At 40.3% G+C, this 17,913-nt stretch overlaps 1 protein-coding gene across 1 annotated transcript in view; it reads right to left on the reverse strand.

The window, feature by feature from the left end:
* Positions 1-17,913, reverse strand: part of nup214 (nucleoporin 214) — a 153,016-nt gene that overhangs the window by 719 nt on the left and 134,384 nt on the right. The window contains exons 30-34 of the mRNA XM_067437547.1: positions 16,295-16,365; positions 15,784-15,937; positions 13,696-13,848; positions 11,672-11,843; positions 1,127-1,269 (exon numbers count right to left, since the gene is read on the reverse strand). Of these exons, the coding sequence (XP_067293648.1) occupies positions 1,127-1,269; positions 11,672-11,843; positions 13,696-13,848; positions 15,784-15,937; positions 16,295-16,365 (693 nt within the window). The remainder of the gene's footprint in view (positions 1-1,126; positions 1,270-11,671; positions 11,844-13,695; positions 13,849-15,783; positions 15,938-16,294; positions 16,366-17,913) is intronic.

Below are 17,913 nucleotides of genomic sequence, written 5' to 3' on the forward strand. Positions count from 1 at the left end.
TTTCATCACAGGCGTCTACTCACCTGTGTGTGTGTGTGAGTGAGTGAGAGAATGTGTTAGATTCTTTCGATCAGTCGCCTGCTCACCTGAGTGTGTGAGCGTGAGTTTGAGTGTGTGTGTGTGTGTGTGCGTTTGATGCGTCCTATCACAGTCTACTGCTCACCTGAGTGTGTGTGAGTGAGTAAGTGAATGTGTGTGTGTGTGCGCTAGATTCGTCCCATTCACCTGAGTGTGTGAAAGTGTGTATATTTATTATTTGTTTATTATATTGAGAGCACGGTATCTTGAAGTGCTGTTTGAATGAACCCATGTGGCTTGTGTCTGTGTGTGTGTGTGAGTGAGTGAGTGAGTGTGTATGAGGGTGTGTGTGTGTGTGTGTGTATGAGGGTGTTTGAGTGTGTTTGAGGGTGTGTGTCTGTGTGTGTGTGTGTGTGTGAGAGTGTGTGAGGGTGTGTGTGTGTGAGTGTGTGTGTGTGTGAGGGTGTGTGTCTGTGTGTGTGTGTGAGTGAGTGAGTGAGTGTGTATGAGGGTGTGTGCGTGTGTGTGTGTATGAGGGTGTTTGAGTGTGTATGAGGGTGTGTGTGTGTGTGTGTGAGGGTGTGTGTGTGTGTGTATGAGGGTGTGTGTGTGTGTGTGTATGAGGGTGTTTGAGTGTGTGTGTGTGTGAGAGAGAGTGTGTATGAGGGTGTGTGTGTGTGTGTGTGAGAGTGAGTGAGTGAGTGTGTATGAGGGTGTGTGTGTGTGTGTGTGTGTGTATGAGGGTGTTTGAGTGTGTATGAGTGTGTGTGTGTGAGAGAGTGTGTATGAGGGTGTGTGTGTGTGTGAGAGAGAGAGTGTGTATGAGGGTGTGTGTGTGTGTGAGAGTGAGTGAGTGAGTGTGTATGAGGGTGTGTGTGTGTGTGTGTGTATGAGGGTGTTTGAGTGTGTATGAGTGTGTGTGTGTGAGAGAGTGTGTATGAGGGTGTGTGTGTGTGTGAGAGAGAGTGTGTATGAATGTGTGTGTGGCAGAATGTTCTAGTGTAAGAGCACGTCTGATGTTTAAACTCTAAAATTCTCTGCTGTAACTATAAAGGGAAGGACAATAATGTCAGCCATATGAGTGTGTGTGACAGCTGAAGGATCTCACCTCCAGGCGAGCCGAAGCCGGAGAACGAGCCGGTCTGAGCACCAAATCCCGACGGCTGCTGCGCCAGGCTCCCAAATGACGGAGCCGCAGCGCTCGGATTGGCTAAACTCCCAAAAGATGGAGCATTAGGAGGAGACGCGAACCTGAAATGAAGAAGACGTGCACTGTGTCAGAGGCTGAACATGCAGCGTTCCTACAGCTTTCTCCAAGGTAAATTCAAGTTTTTTTTAAGACCATTTACATAAAAAATTTCACATTCCTACCAGCAAAGAAAAACAAAATCCTTGAACTTGTGTTTATATTATTGCCGATGCTCCACATATAGGCTTACAGCCAAAGGCTAATTTGCAGCCCCAGTCCCTGGTTAGGCTTTTAAAACAACAAGACCTCACACACACACACACACACACACACACAGGTTTGTTTCACTATATTAGAGAGGACATTACATAGACTTCCATTGATTTTATATCAGGTCAATTATATTTTCTATCCCCTAACCCAACCCCTATCCCTAAACCTCCCCATCACACACACACACACACACACACACACACCCCTAAACCTCCCCATCCTTAAACCTCCCCATCACACACACACACACACACACACCCACCCCTAAACCTCCCCATCACACACACCCACCCCTAAACCTCCCCATCCTTAAACCTCCCCATCACACACACACACACACACACACACACACACACACACACACACACACACACACACACACACACACACACACACACACACACCCCTAAACCTCCCCATCCTTAAACCTCCCCATCACACACACACACACACACACCCACCCACCCCTAAACCTCCCCATCACACACACCCACCCCTAAACCTCCCCATCCTTAAACCTCCCCATCACACACACACACACACACACACCCCTAAACCTCCCCATCCTTAAACCTCCCCATCACACACACACACACACACACCCCTAAACCTCCCCATCACACACACACATACCCCTAAACCTCCCCATCCTTAAACCTCCCCATCACACACACCCCTAAACCTCCCCATCACACACACACACCCCTAAACCTCCCCATCCTTAAACCTCCCCATCACACACACACACACCCCTAAACCTCCCCATCCTTAAACCTCCCCATCACACACACACACACACACACCCCTAAACCTCCCCATCACACACACATACCCCTAAACCTCCCCATCCTTAAACCTCCCCATCACACACACCCCTAAACCTCCCCATCACACACACACACACACACACACACACACACACACACACACACACACACCCCTAAACCTCCCCATCCTTAAACCTCCCCATCACACACACACACACACACACACACCCCTAAACCTCCCCATCCTTAAACCTCCCCATCACACACACCCACCCCTAAACCTCCCCATCCTTAAACCTCCCCATCACACACACACACACCCCTAAACCTCCCCATCCTTAAACCTCCCCATCACACACACACACACACACACCCCTAAACCTCCCCATCACACACACACATACCCCTAAACCTCCCCATCCTTAAACCTCCCCATCACACACACCCCTAAACCTCCCCATCACACACACACACACACACACACACACACACACACACACACACACACACACACACACACACACACACACACACACCTCCCCATCACAGAAACATGCAGAACAACAGATTTAAATAAAAACTTGTTTAGGCCGATTTATAAGCCTTTTAAACTAGTGAGGACCAGTCACATGTCAAACTAGTGAGTTGTTTTCATGTTTTACTATATAAGTGAGGACATTTGTGCCCTCACAAGTATTGCTAAACAAGGAACACACACAACACACACACACACACACACACACACACACACACACACACACAGAGAGAAGCGCCAAGCAAATGCGCCCGAGGAGAGGGGAGACCTGAGGAAGACTCAGCGTGATTTTGAATAACAACATCCTTGAACTTGTGTTCATTTATTTTTCAAATGTGGAATAGGTAAAAGAGAAGCCAAACAGGTGTGAAAAATAAAAACATTTCAGGATTTATATATTTATTTATTTGACAGGGACAATGCAGAAAAAACATCGCTACAATTTCATGCTACCGATGCTCCACATATATAGGCTTACAGCCAAAGGCTTAATTTGCAGCTCTAGTCCCTGGTTAGGCTTTTAAAACAACAGGAAAACCTCACACACACAAAAAAAAACTATACTAAAAGAAAACTAAGACTGTGTATGACCATCAATGTCAATCAGTAGACACAAGAAAGATTTTTCACGCTTCTCCTTTGCTTGAGGTCTGTGTTGTGTCTGTGTTGCTGTTATTATTATTATTATTATTATTCGCAGTATCTGAATATGACCCGGGGCTGCGTTGCGTTCTCAATTATTGGTTCCGCCACTCTTTATTTATACTACATTATTTAATTAAAATCATGGCTGACAAATGAAACTTTTGAGGAAAAATACAATACGGAGTTGTTATATACAGCACAATTTAAGACCCAGTCATCAAAATTCAAGACTTATGAAAGTCTTTTTAAGGTATTTTTCCAAATTAATAAAGAAAGGCATTTTAAGACCCCGCGGGAACCCTGACATGACACACAGATGGCCGAGGGGTTATTTGGGCGAGTTATGCGGCCTGGCACATGTGACAGGCCAGGAATAGATCCCAGAAGTCAACACAGAAATACACATGACCTCTGACCCCCATCTGTCAATCACACACATATTAAAGATGACATGCCTTTGTACATGTTCAGCATTCTTCTTTCTACATCAGTGTTTTTGAACTCCCCGTTTTCTTCCAGGAACCAACACAATATTCCTCATTATAATAATTAATCGGCAGCATAATGATGTGGGGGTTGAGATAGTTAGTCGTGTGTTGAAACTGCCGGTTATGTTAAGGGTCGGGACATTTCCCAAACACCAATCACAACACACTGCTCCAGCCGACCAATCAGAGCACAGTGTGCTTTTCAGAAGGAGGGGCTTCATAGAGACAGGAACTAAAGAGTTACTGACAGACTGGGAAGAGAGGAGCCGCAACAATGGAGAATATGAGGAAATAATAAAAACTTAAGCAAGAAAACCTGCTCTAGTTCTATCTAGGATTCCCTATATCTCTAAATTACAGCAATGGAACAGTTAGTCGATGCGTTCATGAGCTCAAGGATAGATTATTGTAATGCTCTACTGGGTGGTTGCCCTGCTCGCTTAATAAACAAACTCCAGCTGGTCCATGATTGATTGATTGATTGATTGATAGATAGATAGATAGATAGATAGATAGATAGATAGATAGATAGATAGATAGATAGATAGACAGACAGACAGACAGACAGACAGACAGACAGACAGACAGACAGACAGACAGACAGACAGATTATTGTAATGCTCTACTGGGTGGTTGCCCTGCTCGCTTAATAAACAAACTCCAGCTGGTCCATGATTGATTGATTGATTGATTGATAGATAGATAGATAGATAGATAGATAGATAGATAGATAGACAGACAGACAGACAGACAGACAGACAGACAGACAGACAGACAGACAGACAGACAGATAGATTATTGTAATGCTCTACTGGGTGGTTGCCCAGCTCGCTTAATAAACAAACTCCAGCTGGTCCATGATTGATTGATAGATAGATAGATAGATAGATAGATAGATAGACAGACAGACAGACAGACAGACAGACAGACAGACAGACAGACAGATTATTGTAATGCTCTACTGGGTGGTTGCCCTGCTCGCTTAATAAACAAACTCCAGCTGGTCCATGATTGATTGATAGATAGATAGATAGATAGATAGATAGATAGATAGACAGACAGACAGACAGACAGACAGACAGACAGACAGACAGATAGATAGATAGATAGATAGATAGATAGATAGATAGATAGATAGATAGATAGATAGATAGATAGATAGATAGATAGATAGATTATTGTAATGCTCTACTGGGTGGCTGCCCTGCTCGCCTAATAAATAAACTCCAGCTGGTCCAAACCGCAGCAGCTCGAGTTCTTACTAGAACCAGGAAGTATGATCATATTAGTCCAGTTCTGTCAACACTGCACTGGCTCCCTATTAAACATCGCAGACATTTTAAAATCTTGCTTATTACTCAAAGCACTGAATGGTTTAGCTCCAGTACTTAAGCGAGCTCTTAACACATTATACTCCATCACGTCTACTGCGGTCTCTAAACTCTGGCCAGTTGATCATACCTAGAATATCTAAATCAACTTTAAAAAAAAAAAGGAGACAATACACTGAAAAAAAAATTCTTACATTAAGAAACATTTACCAGACAAGCAAAAGTAATTGTCTTGTTTTGGGAAAAATAACTCAAAATGAAGAGTTTTTGCTTAAAATAAGATAAATAATCTGCCAATGGGGTGAGAAAAATAATCTTAATTCAAACAGAAAACAAGATTATTTTTCTCACCCCATTGGCAGATTATTTATCTTATTTTAAGCAAAAACTCTCTTCATTTTGAGTTATTTTTTCCCAAAACAAGACAATCATTTGTACTATTTTACTGTGTAATTTTGACTAGAAACAAGACAAAAATACTAAGTAAGAAAAGCATTTTTTTGCAGTATATGCGACAGCGCTTCAGAGCGGCCTAATCAATAACCAAACCACATTTATGACTAGGGTTGGGAATTGGGAGAAATGTTCCGGTATTTTTCTAAAATCAGTATCGGTTCTGCATAAGAACCGGTTTTCAGTTCCCAATCCTATTTGTGACAGGTGATGTTTATGAACTAATGCTGAGGAATAATGAAAGTGTTTACTTTACCATGTTTATATCCACAACTTTCCCGAACTCTGACCTTTCCCATGATCGCTATGGCAACGTAGAACACGCCGGTACCGAACTTCCGGTTTACGTTAGTCTGTACTGTTATCAGCTAAACGCTTGGTTGTATTATGAGGATTCAGGAGTAGACTTTTACAACAGCGCTTCAGGCAAAATGATCACATGTCCCAGATGGCCGCATGGATCTGACTATCTTACAAGAGCTTACTAATATCTGCAGCACTAAGCGGTTCACCTGAGTTATGCGGTGCAGACATTTGGCCACTGTGTGTAGGATTGGCTGTCCCTCCACGCGAGAGTTACCTTCCGTCCATGCGCCTGTAAATCGATTTTATTTTATTATAAATAAAGGTTTATTTGTTTCTAGTTATTTATTTTGTTATATATTTCCACTTTGCGGGAGTCCCTCAAAATAATTGTATTTTCCCGCGACACGCACACAATAATATCTTACCGCCCGCATCCGCATTCACCATCAGATATGATCCCGCGCCGCACTCGGGACTGCAGGTCTGTATTTAACGTTAGCTTGTTAGAGCGGTCTTGCTACACATTAAATCTGTAAATTATTGAAAACAATAAACATACCCCTTGCAAAAAATTATACCGTTGTACTGCAGTATTTTAAATAGGTTAAACTAATATATAAACTCAATAATTACATCTACAGCAATGAAATGTTATTTTTTTTGTTACAATGCACTTAAATTAATTGAAGTTCATGCATCTATTTTCATGTTGATTAAAAAAAGTCTACTGACAATGTCTGACATGATTTCAATATAAATATTACTTCTACATCACAATTCTTGAGTTTATCTGAAGCTCGTTGGGCATTGAATGGAGTGTGTAGGGTGCTAGGCAGCATGTCAAACGGGTCCGTTTATGTGGCATGGTTTATGGAAGCAAGGTTTCGGAGGTGTGAGATCCAGGCGCTCAGCGCTCGTTAACCCCGGCGAGAGCAGCCTAACTCGGCTCGACCTTCTGACGACTGCCGCTGCCTGGCAGAAGCCCCTCCCATGACACAAATTCGCGTCTGTTGTGTAGTGAATGAAGCGAATGGAGTCAAAATGTTAACGCGTCCAAGTTCGCGCGAATAGTGCTATTTATCGTCTGGTGTGAATGCAGCATAACTGTTATGTGTGCTAAACCGGAAACTGAGATACCGTCAACCGGAAGTATCGAGTGTCATGGCGACGCCCACTAAGACTTGCAGGAAAGTTGTGGACAGTAATATGTGTTAGACGGTTGTAATGATGCATATTTTATCTCCTCATCTGAACTGCAATAGTTCGGCATTTCAAAATAAGAGTCCCAGTGTGTTTCCAGCTTGTTTATAATTAAATCAAGCATTATATATAAGTTTTTGGTTACACAACAAACTGTAATTCATTCATAATTAGTCAGGAGGAAAGACTAACAACAGTATTTGACACATTATTCAATAAAGTATCAGATAGTTCACTAAAACCATTAAAAATATTCATTACTTAAAATTAAGTAAACGTTAACTGAAAATAAATAAATAAAATTAAACGTATCTGCAGCTTTAGCTTAACCTGATATACTAACTAAAAAAGAAATACAACGTTATAAAACTATATAGATATTAAAAAAAAGTGAATTAAGCTCTTTTGTGTATTTTTGCGCTTGAACAGTCAAAAACATAATTATGTCAAAATGTCAGTTTATGTAACAGTCGGGTATGTAATCCTTAAATGCTTAATTAATGCATTAGAATTGAACGAAACTCATTTGATTTTAGTCGATTTAAACACACACACACACACACACACACACACACACACACACACACACACACACACACACACACACACACACACACACACACACACACACACACACACACACACACACACACACACACACACACACACACACACACACACACACACACACACACACACACACACACACACACATGCCTACAGTTTAAACGTGATGTTTGCCTGGCATGCCACCACCGTTCTCACAGAAGTTTTACACTAAGAGGATAACAATATCGTTTCTAACACCTGAGCGTACACGAAGGCTCTTGAAGATGTGTCCCCGCGTCCCAATTCGCACACTATCCATCCTAAATAGTATTCGAACGTAGAATTAGTATGTCCCAGATCATAGTATGTTGAAAAGAGTATTCCAAAGATACCCGGATGGTTTACTATTTCCGGTCCGAATTCGAAGTGCGGATCGACACACACTATCGGCTGATATAACCCACAACCCATTGCAAGTTGGACGAGGATTCGATTAGAACTACAAACGTGGATAGAAAGTGTTAAAAAACTACAAACATGGCGGTTTAGCGAGTCTGACGGTTAAGTAGAGAGGTTTAGATAAGGGGTTTGAGTGATCAATCATCAGTATTTAACCTGACGAAAGATATTTATTCAGTGTTGTCCACATTATATTTCACCTGCAGCAGCATTGAGAACTTTTGCAATGACACGTCTGGCCATTAACTTTTAACTTTTAAAGCATCATTATATTTAAACTGCAAACACATGAGGAGAGTCTCATTAAAGACACACACGGCAGATCAACGAGCGAGAGTGTGTGTGTGTGTGTGTGTGTGTGTGTGTGTGTGTGTGTGTGTGTGTGTGTGTGTGTGTGTGCGGCTACATTTCTCTCTCCGATACGGCAGGAGATTAAACTGAATGTGGAGGATTTGAACTGTGTGATGATTGACAGGGCAGTGTAACGGTTATGGGATGCTCGTAACTAAGCAACAGAGCCCATTATAGATGACGAAGCAGTCCCAGAGCTTGCATACTCTTCTGCTACACACTCAAAAGTATATCCTTTTTCTTCACAAAAAGAGTACATACTTTTAGGACATAGTATAAGTAGGCGAACTGGGACGCGGCACATGCTTCATTCTGCTCAGGGACACTGCGATCGCCTGATCTGATGATCGATATCTCATGAATTATTCCTTTTTTATTTCACTTCTCTCAGCTTCACGTCGCTCATCTATTTTCATGGTGAAGCTTCAAAATGTACTCTGAGATGTTCCCCTCCACTTTAATCTGTCAAAATAACACAGCCTGTTGAATCGAGAGCGGCTCTGAACGCCTTTAGACTTCTGTTTTGAAGTTTAATAATCAAGTCTCGTCACGACCACGGTTTTAATTTTGATTTTGTTTTAGTCTCCTAAAATCTAATGAGTTAAATTGTAACGCATTAATTGAGCATTTAAGGGTCACATTACTTGAACAGACATTTTGACATTATTGTGTTCTTGACATAAAAAATACACGAAAGAGCTTAATTCACTGTTTGTTTGTTAAAAAGATCTACATATAGTTTTTAAAACATTGTATTTCTGTTTTAGTTAGTATATCAGGTTAAGCTAAAGCTTAACCCTCTAAATTTCAGTTAACATTTATTTAATTTTAAGTAATGAAGTTTTTAAACGATTTTAGTGAACTATTATAGCCCTGATACTTTATTGATTGTGTGTCAAATACTGGTCTTTCTATGAATTAAATGGAAATTAAATTCAATACAGTATATTGTGTAAACAAAACTGAGTATATATTGGATAATATACATCGAACACTAGTTTTTATTTAGCTATCGTCTCGTTTTCTTCTGTGAAAATTATTCATCAACCGAATTAACACCGGTCACGACTCCTGTTTTATGTCCACAAATATAAGACCTCTTAAAATAATAATTAAGACTTTTTTATGCCATTTAAGATGAATGGCGCCCCATTTCTATCCATATGGATTAATTTTACAATCTCTCATTGGACTTTTTGAGGCTGGAAAGATTTGTTTGGGTGAACTTTCAATGGATGGACACAAATTATGAGAGAAAAACATGTTTTCAGTACTTGATTTGGAGTCAATATGACGAAACCGGTCCTTTGATTAAATAATAGGGGTGTAACGATTCGTTTTAACAACGATTCGATTCGGTTGAAATAAAACTTTCACACGGATTTAAATTTTTGGCTAAAAAGTAACAGAATTGATTTCAAGTCAATGAATCGTTTCGGATCATATCGTTCTAAATGAACCAATATCGTCCTTAGATCATATCAACAACCTCAAATCGTGATACGAATCGAAGTTAAACGAATCGTTACACCCCTATTAAATAAGATTAAAGATTAAATAAGACTACAGTCAAAACCACATCAGTCCAATAGTCTCACTTCATCATAACGGTGTTTAAAAGCTGAGCAAACGCAGACGAGTGTGCTGATCCCTGACGTGGCTTATATTTGAGATCGGTCTGATCTCTCCTGTAATCTTTAACACACACACACACACACACACACACACACACAGACACACACACACACACGGTCAGATAATCTCTGCATAACCTACATCCTCCGACAAACACGCTCGTGTGATCCACTGCAGGATAAAAATGACAATAATCCAACCTTTTAATTCCTCGTACAGTCGGCACAAACTGCTCATCTGATCAATTCAAGACGCTGAATACTCTGGAAGCTTATGGGTAGCAATATTTAAATGTAATATAAAAAATGGCTGTGTCTCAGAATGCGTTTTACTACAATTATCACAGAATTATGATGAGTCTAAATGCATGAAACATTTAAACGCTCATCTTGCTTGGACATGTTAAACATCATTCACCATAAACAATTTTAATTTTGCTAATTAAAGTGTCAAAATATGCATTTAATATAAATATTAAAACTACTGTGGGAAATGGCAAATGTAAATTAAATACATTACATTTTCATTTTGCACCTAAACGTTGCACATATTGTACTCGAAAATGTAAATTTCAATACAGAAATTGTCCTTTTACATTTCAAATCAAATATTGCTACCCATAAGCTTCCATAGAAATCCACCTGTCCAGATATTATTACAGTATAATATCCAAACATGTTCCAGAAAACAAGTGTGATAAGAACCCGTAGTGAGACCTGAACTGAAGAGGACCGTGTGTGTCTGTATATGTGTGTGTGTGTGTGTTTGTTTTTGTGATATGAGGACCCAAAAGTGTATAATGCCATGGGTATGACACAGGTATTACAGGAGAGGGTGAAATATGAGGACATTACCCATGGCCCCACTTTACAAAAGGCTTATAAATCACACAGGAGGAGTTTTTATGAGAAAGTAAAAATGCAGAATGTTTCCTGTGTGTGTGTGTGTGTGATGGGTAGGTTTAGGGGCAGTGTGTGTGTGTGTGTGTGTGTGTGTGTGTGTGTGTGTTTGTTTTTGTGAAATATGAAGACACAAATGTGTATAATGCCATGGGTATGACACAGGTATTACAGGAGAGGGTGAAATATGAGGACATTACCCATGGCCCCACTTTACAAAAGGCTTATAAATCACACAGGAGGAGTTTTTATGAGAAAGAAAAAATGCAGAATGTTTCCTGTGTGTGTGTGTGTGTGATGGGTAGGTTTAGGGGCAGTGTGTGTGTGTGTGTGTGTGTGTGTGTGTGATGGGTAGGTTTAGGGGCAGGGTAGGGGGATAGAAAATACGGTTTGTACAGTATAAAAACCATTACGGCTATGAAATATCTCCACATTTCACAAAAACAAACGTGTGTGTGTGTGTGTGTGTGAAAACCAAACCAATGGAAAGCAGTTCTGTGTGAACGGCGCATTAGGTAAATGTTATTAATCGTGTTTTTGACACATAATGCAGGCATTAACCCTGAACCTCACCCAAATCCACCAACATTAGAGGCCGTGGTTCCCTCGCCGAACACCTTCCCTGAGGAGCCTCCCATTGGACTGCTGAAGGAAGGGGCGGAGCCAAACCCCGCTGCTGCTCCGAACGCCGGAGAGCCACCAAATGTAGGAGGACTGCCGAAAACTGGAGCACTCCCGAAACCGGCTGCAGAGCAACAGATGAAGCACACACACATCAACATGGGCTGATGAAGCACACACACATCAACATGGGCTGATGAAGCACACACACACATCAATATGGGCTGATGAAGCACACACACAAACACACACACACACATCAACATGGGCTGAAGAAGCACACACACACACACACACACACACACACACACCAACATGGGTTGATGAAGCACACACACATAAAGATGGGCTGATAAGCCGCACACACACACACACACCAACATGCGCAGCACAGGCTGAAATTACAGCCAGCCGAATGCATGCCTGCGTCAATAATTCAGTGAGTCGAGTCATCGAGTTACATTTTCTGGAACAATGGCGTAAATGTAAACGCTTTCAGTCAAGATGAGTGTGACAAATCGCCATCGTCAAACACAGACCACAATAATAATATGATTATCACAAAAATATAAGAATGATAATAAAAGCTAAGAAAATTATAATAATCATAAATCAAATAAATAAAAACTCAATAATGATGAAACACCAAATAAAAGATAAATAAATAGAAATGAAAAGCAATAATAATAATAAAATAATAATATAATAAAAATATCAGAACGATAATAGCAACAATAAAATATAAAAATCAAAATAATAAATATAACAAATACAATAAAATAATATTTGTCATCACCTAATCATTAAAATAAATAAACAAAATAATAAAACAAAAATAAGATAATAAAATAAATAAATAAAAATGAAAATAACAATTTTAATATTATTAATAAATGATTATTAATATAATTAATCATTATATATTAATAAAATTATAATATTAAATAAATATCAATATAATAAAATATAATACGAATGATAAGAATAATAAAAGAGAAACAAAATAATAATAAAATAGATAATAATAAACAATGATAATAAATAATAAATTATATATATATATATATATATATATATATATATATATATATATGTGTGTATATGTGATTATACAAATATAATAAGAATAATAAAAGATAAAAAACAACAATAACAAAGATAAAAAATAAAATAAATAATAAGAAAACAGATTCGAGCCACGAGCGCTGTGCTAAGTGATGAACCGTGACTGAGTCTCATATGATCTGTTGTTTCCGGAAGAAAACACTGAACGCGACAGAGAAAATAAATAAATAAAAATAAATGTCCATGTAATTAGATTTCACAAACTTAATTCCTATCGACCAGCTCACAAAGCACAGCGCTCGTGGATCAACTCGTCGAGACTGTTCTCCAAGATGGCTGCCGTCTGTGATCGCGTAATGTTCTGTCTTTATAAAGTATCTTCTTATTAAACTGTTTGTCCTCTTATAAAGTTCTCAGTGCTGCGGTTTGCATGTAGGGACCCTCATTATGCTGCCGTGTTAGTGTGAGGCGTTATGAGCTAATCTGTGTTTAGAGATAAAACTCTTTACATTCGATTTCATGAAAACGCATCCCAGAGAACGATCTACTCGCTGACCATCTGTTAATCACCCCGAGGGGCATTTCTCACCGCAGTTGGCCTTTAATGTAACAACCAATCACACGACAGAAATAAATGCGACAATCCACAGTCAGCGAGCAGCTCTAATGGCAAAGAAAACTCGACACGAGAAGGAAAACACGAGTGGAAACTGAAATCTGCGTTCTGATTCGGTCCGGTTATATGGTAGTCTATTCTTGTGTAATCGACGCGACATCCTAAATAAACCCGTCTCTTGCTAATTCTGCTGCAGTATTGTCCTGTTTAACACTGAAGCTGCTTTGACACAATCGGCATTGGAAAAGTGCGATACAAATAAAGTTGATTGATTGATTGATTGATTGTGTCTGACCTGGTTTGGTGGGTGTGGAGAAGGAGCCGAAGCCCTGAGCGGCCACTGATCCGGCTCCGGTACTGAAGGACCCGCTGGGCTTCTGCTCCCCAAACGAGCTGCTGCCGAAGCTGAAGGCCTTCGCTCCGCTGCTCCCAAACAGGTTAGAAGAACCTAAACAGGCCACACAAGGGCGTCAGAGACGACACGCCCACAGTAGTTGCAGCGTGGCTTTCATGTCTGACAATATTCTTGCAGGGTATATGCAGGAATCCTGAAGTTAATTTTAATACCTTTTTAAGACTTTTTAAAGACCTTCTCAAAATATTTTAAGACCTTCAAGTTCTAATCGGCAACAAACCTTTAATAAACAGTTGTAGTCGAATGTAGACTTAAAATCTCTATCGTAGGCCAGTTTTGTATCGTTTATATCGCATATCTGTTTCGCAAAATATGGAGGGCGACACATCACCTAACTGCGCATTTCACAAAATACATGACGTCACCCGTAGACGGCGCTCGCCAGGGATGGAGATTTACTTTCTTCAAAGTCTACCACTGAATGTTTTTACCAGACACTTTTTTGTTTTTAACAAATTAATACTACAAGCTCTACAATACTTGGGCAGTTTATTTAATCTCAAGTCTCAATGAAATACTGACATTTTCAGGATGATTTGTGGTCTTATGGCTTCCAGTTTTATGGTTTTTAGTCCCAATAATGAAACTATTCGTTCTGGCATCTTTGAAGCGTGTTGACAACACACCGAGCAGAACATTGTCAGTAGGGACGCACCGAAATCACAATTCTTGGCCGAAACCAAAAAAGAAGAAACCAAAGCCGAAAACCAAAAATTAAAGTTCAAACTAAAATGTTTAACTCGACCTCACTCATGTTCATTAAATAATAATGCTCATGCCTACTGGCCTGCAGAAAGGGACAGAAATTGAATAAAGTAATCAAATGTAAAATAACTGCATATTTAACTGTTTAAATGAAAGATTAATCCTTATTAAACTTACAAAAGCTATTCAATCAAGAGCATTGTTTAATGTCAAACTAAATATAAGGACATCACTCAGACAGCAGTAAAGGCTACTGCGCCTTTAAGACCTGAGGCAGGGATATGCTCGTCTGTCTCGACTGTGCACACTACACAGTTCACTTAAGGCATATTCAGACTATGTCTGCTAGGATACTCATCAAGATGGACATGTTGACATACTTCTTGTGTGAGTTTGTCCGTTTAAGCGCAAGACTTGAAAGAGAACTCAATATATGCGCGCTGTGAGATGAGCGCGCGCTCTCGGATGATGCACAGCGTCGAGTGCACGCGCGAGTCTCACGGCGCGTCTTCACGCGAGGGATGACGGAGAAAACGACTGGTCATATGCGCACATACGGCAGCACTCGCATGCATTGAACTAAGTTTACAAGGGTGAGAGGTGAAACAGCTCGGTAGGTGAAGCGAGTTTACCGCCACAACTCTAAATCAGCCGCGTCTGGCTGGTGGCGGTGCTAATGTCCATCCCTGGCGCGCGCTCCGAGCCGATCTCAGACTGAGCACCCCGTTGTTTTTTAACACTTATGGGGATGAAAAGAAATATATTCATAAATACTTTTTGGAGTCAAACTCTTTTGACAAAGCTTGAACAAAATACTTTTAAAATTTAAGACTTTATAAAGCCGTGATAAGACTTTTTAATACTTTATAAGGGTCTTAATTTTCCCAAAATTTATTTATCATCTTTTAAGACTTTTCAAGACCCCGCGGATACCCTGTCTTGGCTAAAAAGTGCACGGGAAGCTTCCTTCTCTTATATTATTGGTGGTTGGCATTAGCCACTGTGTGGAGCTCACAATTCACTGACCCAGCCCCACCAAAGCAAACAGGAGATCATTAAGAGACAGAGCAACACTAGAACTGAGTTAAAACATATAGTTAATCTATATAAACAGAATATTTGTATAGATGGTATCATAGTGTTCCCGGTCCCGCTCACTCCCGGTAAAAATAAATCTGCTCCCATCCCAATCACGTGATTAATAGTGATTTTGTTTCCTATCCCGCAGGACTTCCGTAAAAAATGTCAGCTTCTAGTGCACACCTGTGTTAATTGGCTGGCCGAATCCTCCGCCGGCTGGCGCTCCAAATGGGTTTTTGTTGGCTGCGTCTTCACTGGGTTTTCCTCCGAGACCACTGAAGAATCCAGAGGAAGCGTTCCCAGCGTTCGAGCCGAACAAACCTCCGCTGGACTGAGGCTGATCACAAATGAAGATACATTACATTAATTTGGGTTGAGCTGGTAAAGAACGTGTGTGTGTGTGTGTGTGTACATGTTTTTCTAGCCTGTTGGGGATTTCAACCTGAATGCACACAGACTCTGCCTATAAAACCTTATAAATCATACAGAATGAGTTCTTTTGAAAATGTAAAAATGCAGAAAGTTTCCTGTGATGGACAGGTTTAGGGGCAGTGTGTGTGTGTGTGTGTAGGTTTAGGAGCATTGTAAGGGGATAGAAAATACGGTTTGTACAGTATAAAAACCATTACACCTATGGAATGTCCCCATATGTCACAAAAACAAACGCGCGTGTTGGTGTGTGTAAGGACTGTACCTGTCCGAAGACGCCGGCTGAGCTGGGCTGCTGTCCGAACACAGACGAGCTGGAGGTGTTGCTGCCGAACCCTGTCCGAAACACATCAAGTGTGTGTTTATTCTTCAGCATGGGATTAAATTAGTCTCAAATTATAAACGGATACATGCACAATTATCACTGAACTTGATAAACGTTGCAAATGCGTTTCTGTAAAATCAGGTGAGTCATTGAGTCGATTCATCCAAACGATTCATTCAAACACTGAATCATTCAGTAACACACACTCTTGCTGTGAGATGCGTTACGGTTCTGCTGTTTGGAACTATTTTCGCTGCTGAAAAATAAAAACAGTCAATATTGCATCTAAAATGTAAGTAACTTAATGTTTATTAATTGTTTATGGAGCTGTCATATGAAATCAGTGTCATTTTCAGTCGTGATGGCATTCAGGAAAACACACTCTTGGTTTTGTGATGTTTAAAGGATTAGTTCACCCCAAAATGAAAATTATTTAATGAATTACTCGCCCTCATGTGGTTGGACACCCGTAAGAGAAAACTGAAAAGGCTTCAGATAGGCCTCCATTGGCATTCAGTCCATTCCCACTCACAAGACCCATAAAGGCCCTAAACACATCGACACACAGCCCATCTCACTACAGCGGCTGGACAATCATTTTACAATGCGCCGAGAATAGTTATTGTGCACAAAAATCAAAATAACGATTTTACCCACCAAGTTATTGACGTGAACTCGACGCATGCGTGAGAATATGACGCAACTCAGCCGTTCATGACCCAGAAGAGGAGGAGCGAGACCGACACGGAGGACAATAACTCGGCGGATAAAGTCGTTATTTTGATTTTTTTGCGCACAATAACTATTCTCATCACTTCATCAAATGATTGTCCAGCCACTGTAGTGAGATGGGCTTTGTATCGATGTGTTTAGTGCCTTTATGGGTCTTGTGAGTGGGCTTTCCTGTAGCTCAACCAGTGGAGCATGGCGCTAGCAATGCCAAGGTCATGGGTTCGATTCCCAGGGAAAGCAAGAACTAACAATAATGAAAAATGTGTACCTTGAATGCAATGTAAGTCGCTTTGGATAAAAGCATCTGCCAAATGCATAAATGTAAATGAATGTACTGAATGCCAATGGAGGCCTATCTGAAGCCTTTCTCAGCTTTACACTAAAATATCTTCATCTGTGTTCTGAAGATGAACGAAGGTCTGACGGGTGTCCAACGACATGAGGGCGAGGAACTAATGAAATAATGTTCATTTTTGGGAGAACTAACCCTTTAACTCCTCCCCCTAATGTCTCTCCACACCCGTAAGACCTCCGTTCATCTTCACACACAGTTTAAGATATTTTATATTTAGTCCGAGAGCGTATGCAAGTGTATGCACACTATACTGTCCATGTCCAGAAAGGGAATAAAAACATCATCACAGTAGTCCATATGAGACATCAGTGGGTTAATTAGAGTCTCTTGAAGCATCCAAAATACATTTGGGTCCAAAAATAACAAAAACTACGACTTTATTCAGCATTGGCTTCTCTTCCGCGTTTGTGTTCAATCCTCAAATAAAGATTCGAACAGTTATAAATCAGCGAATTGATTCATGATCCGTATC

The sequence above is a fragment of the Pseudorasbora parva genome, chromosome 3 (genome assembly GCF_024679245.1).
Source record: "Pseudorasbora parva isolate DD20220531a chromosome 3, ASM2467924v1, whole genome shotgun sequence".
Lineage (NCBI taxonomy): Eukaryota > Metazoa > Chordata > Actinopteri > Cypriniformes > Gobionidae > Pseudorasbora > Pseudorasbora parva.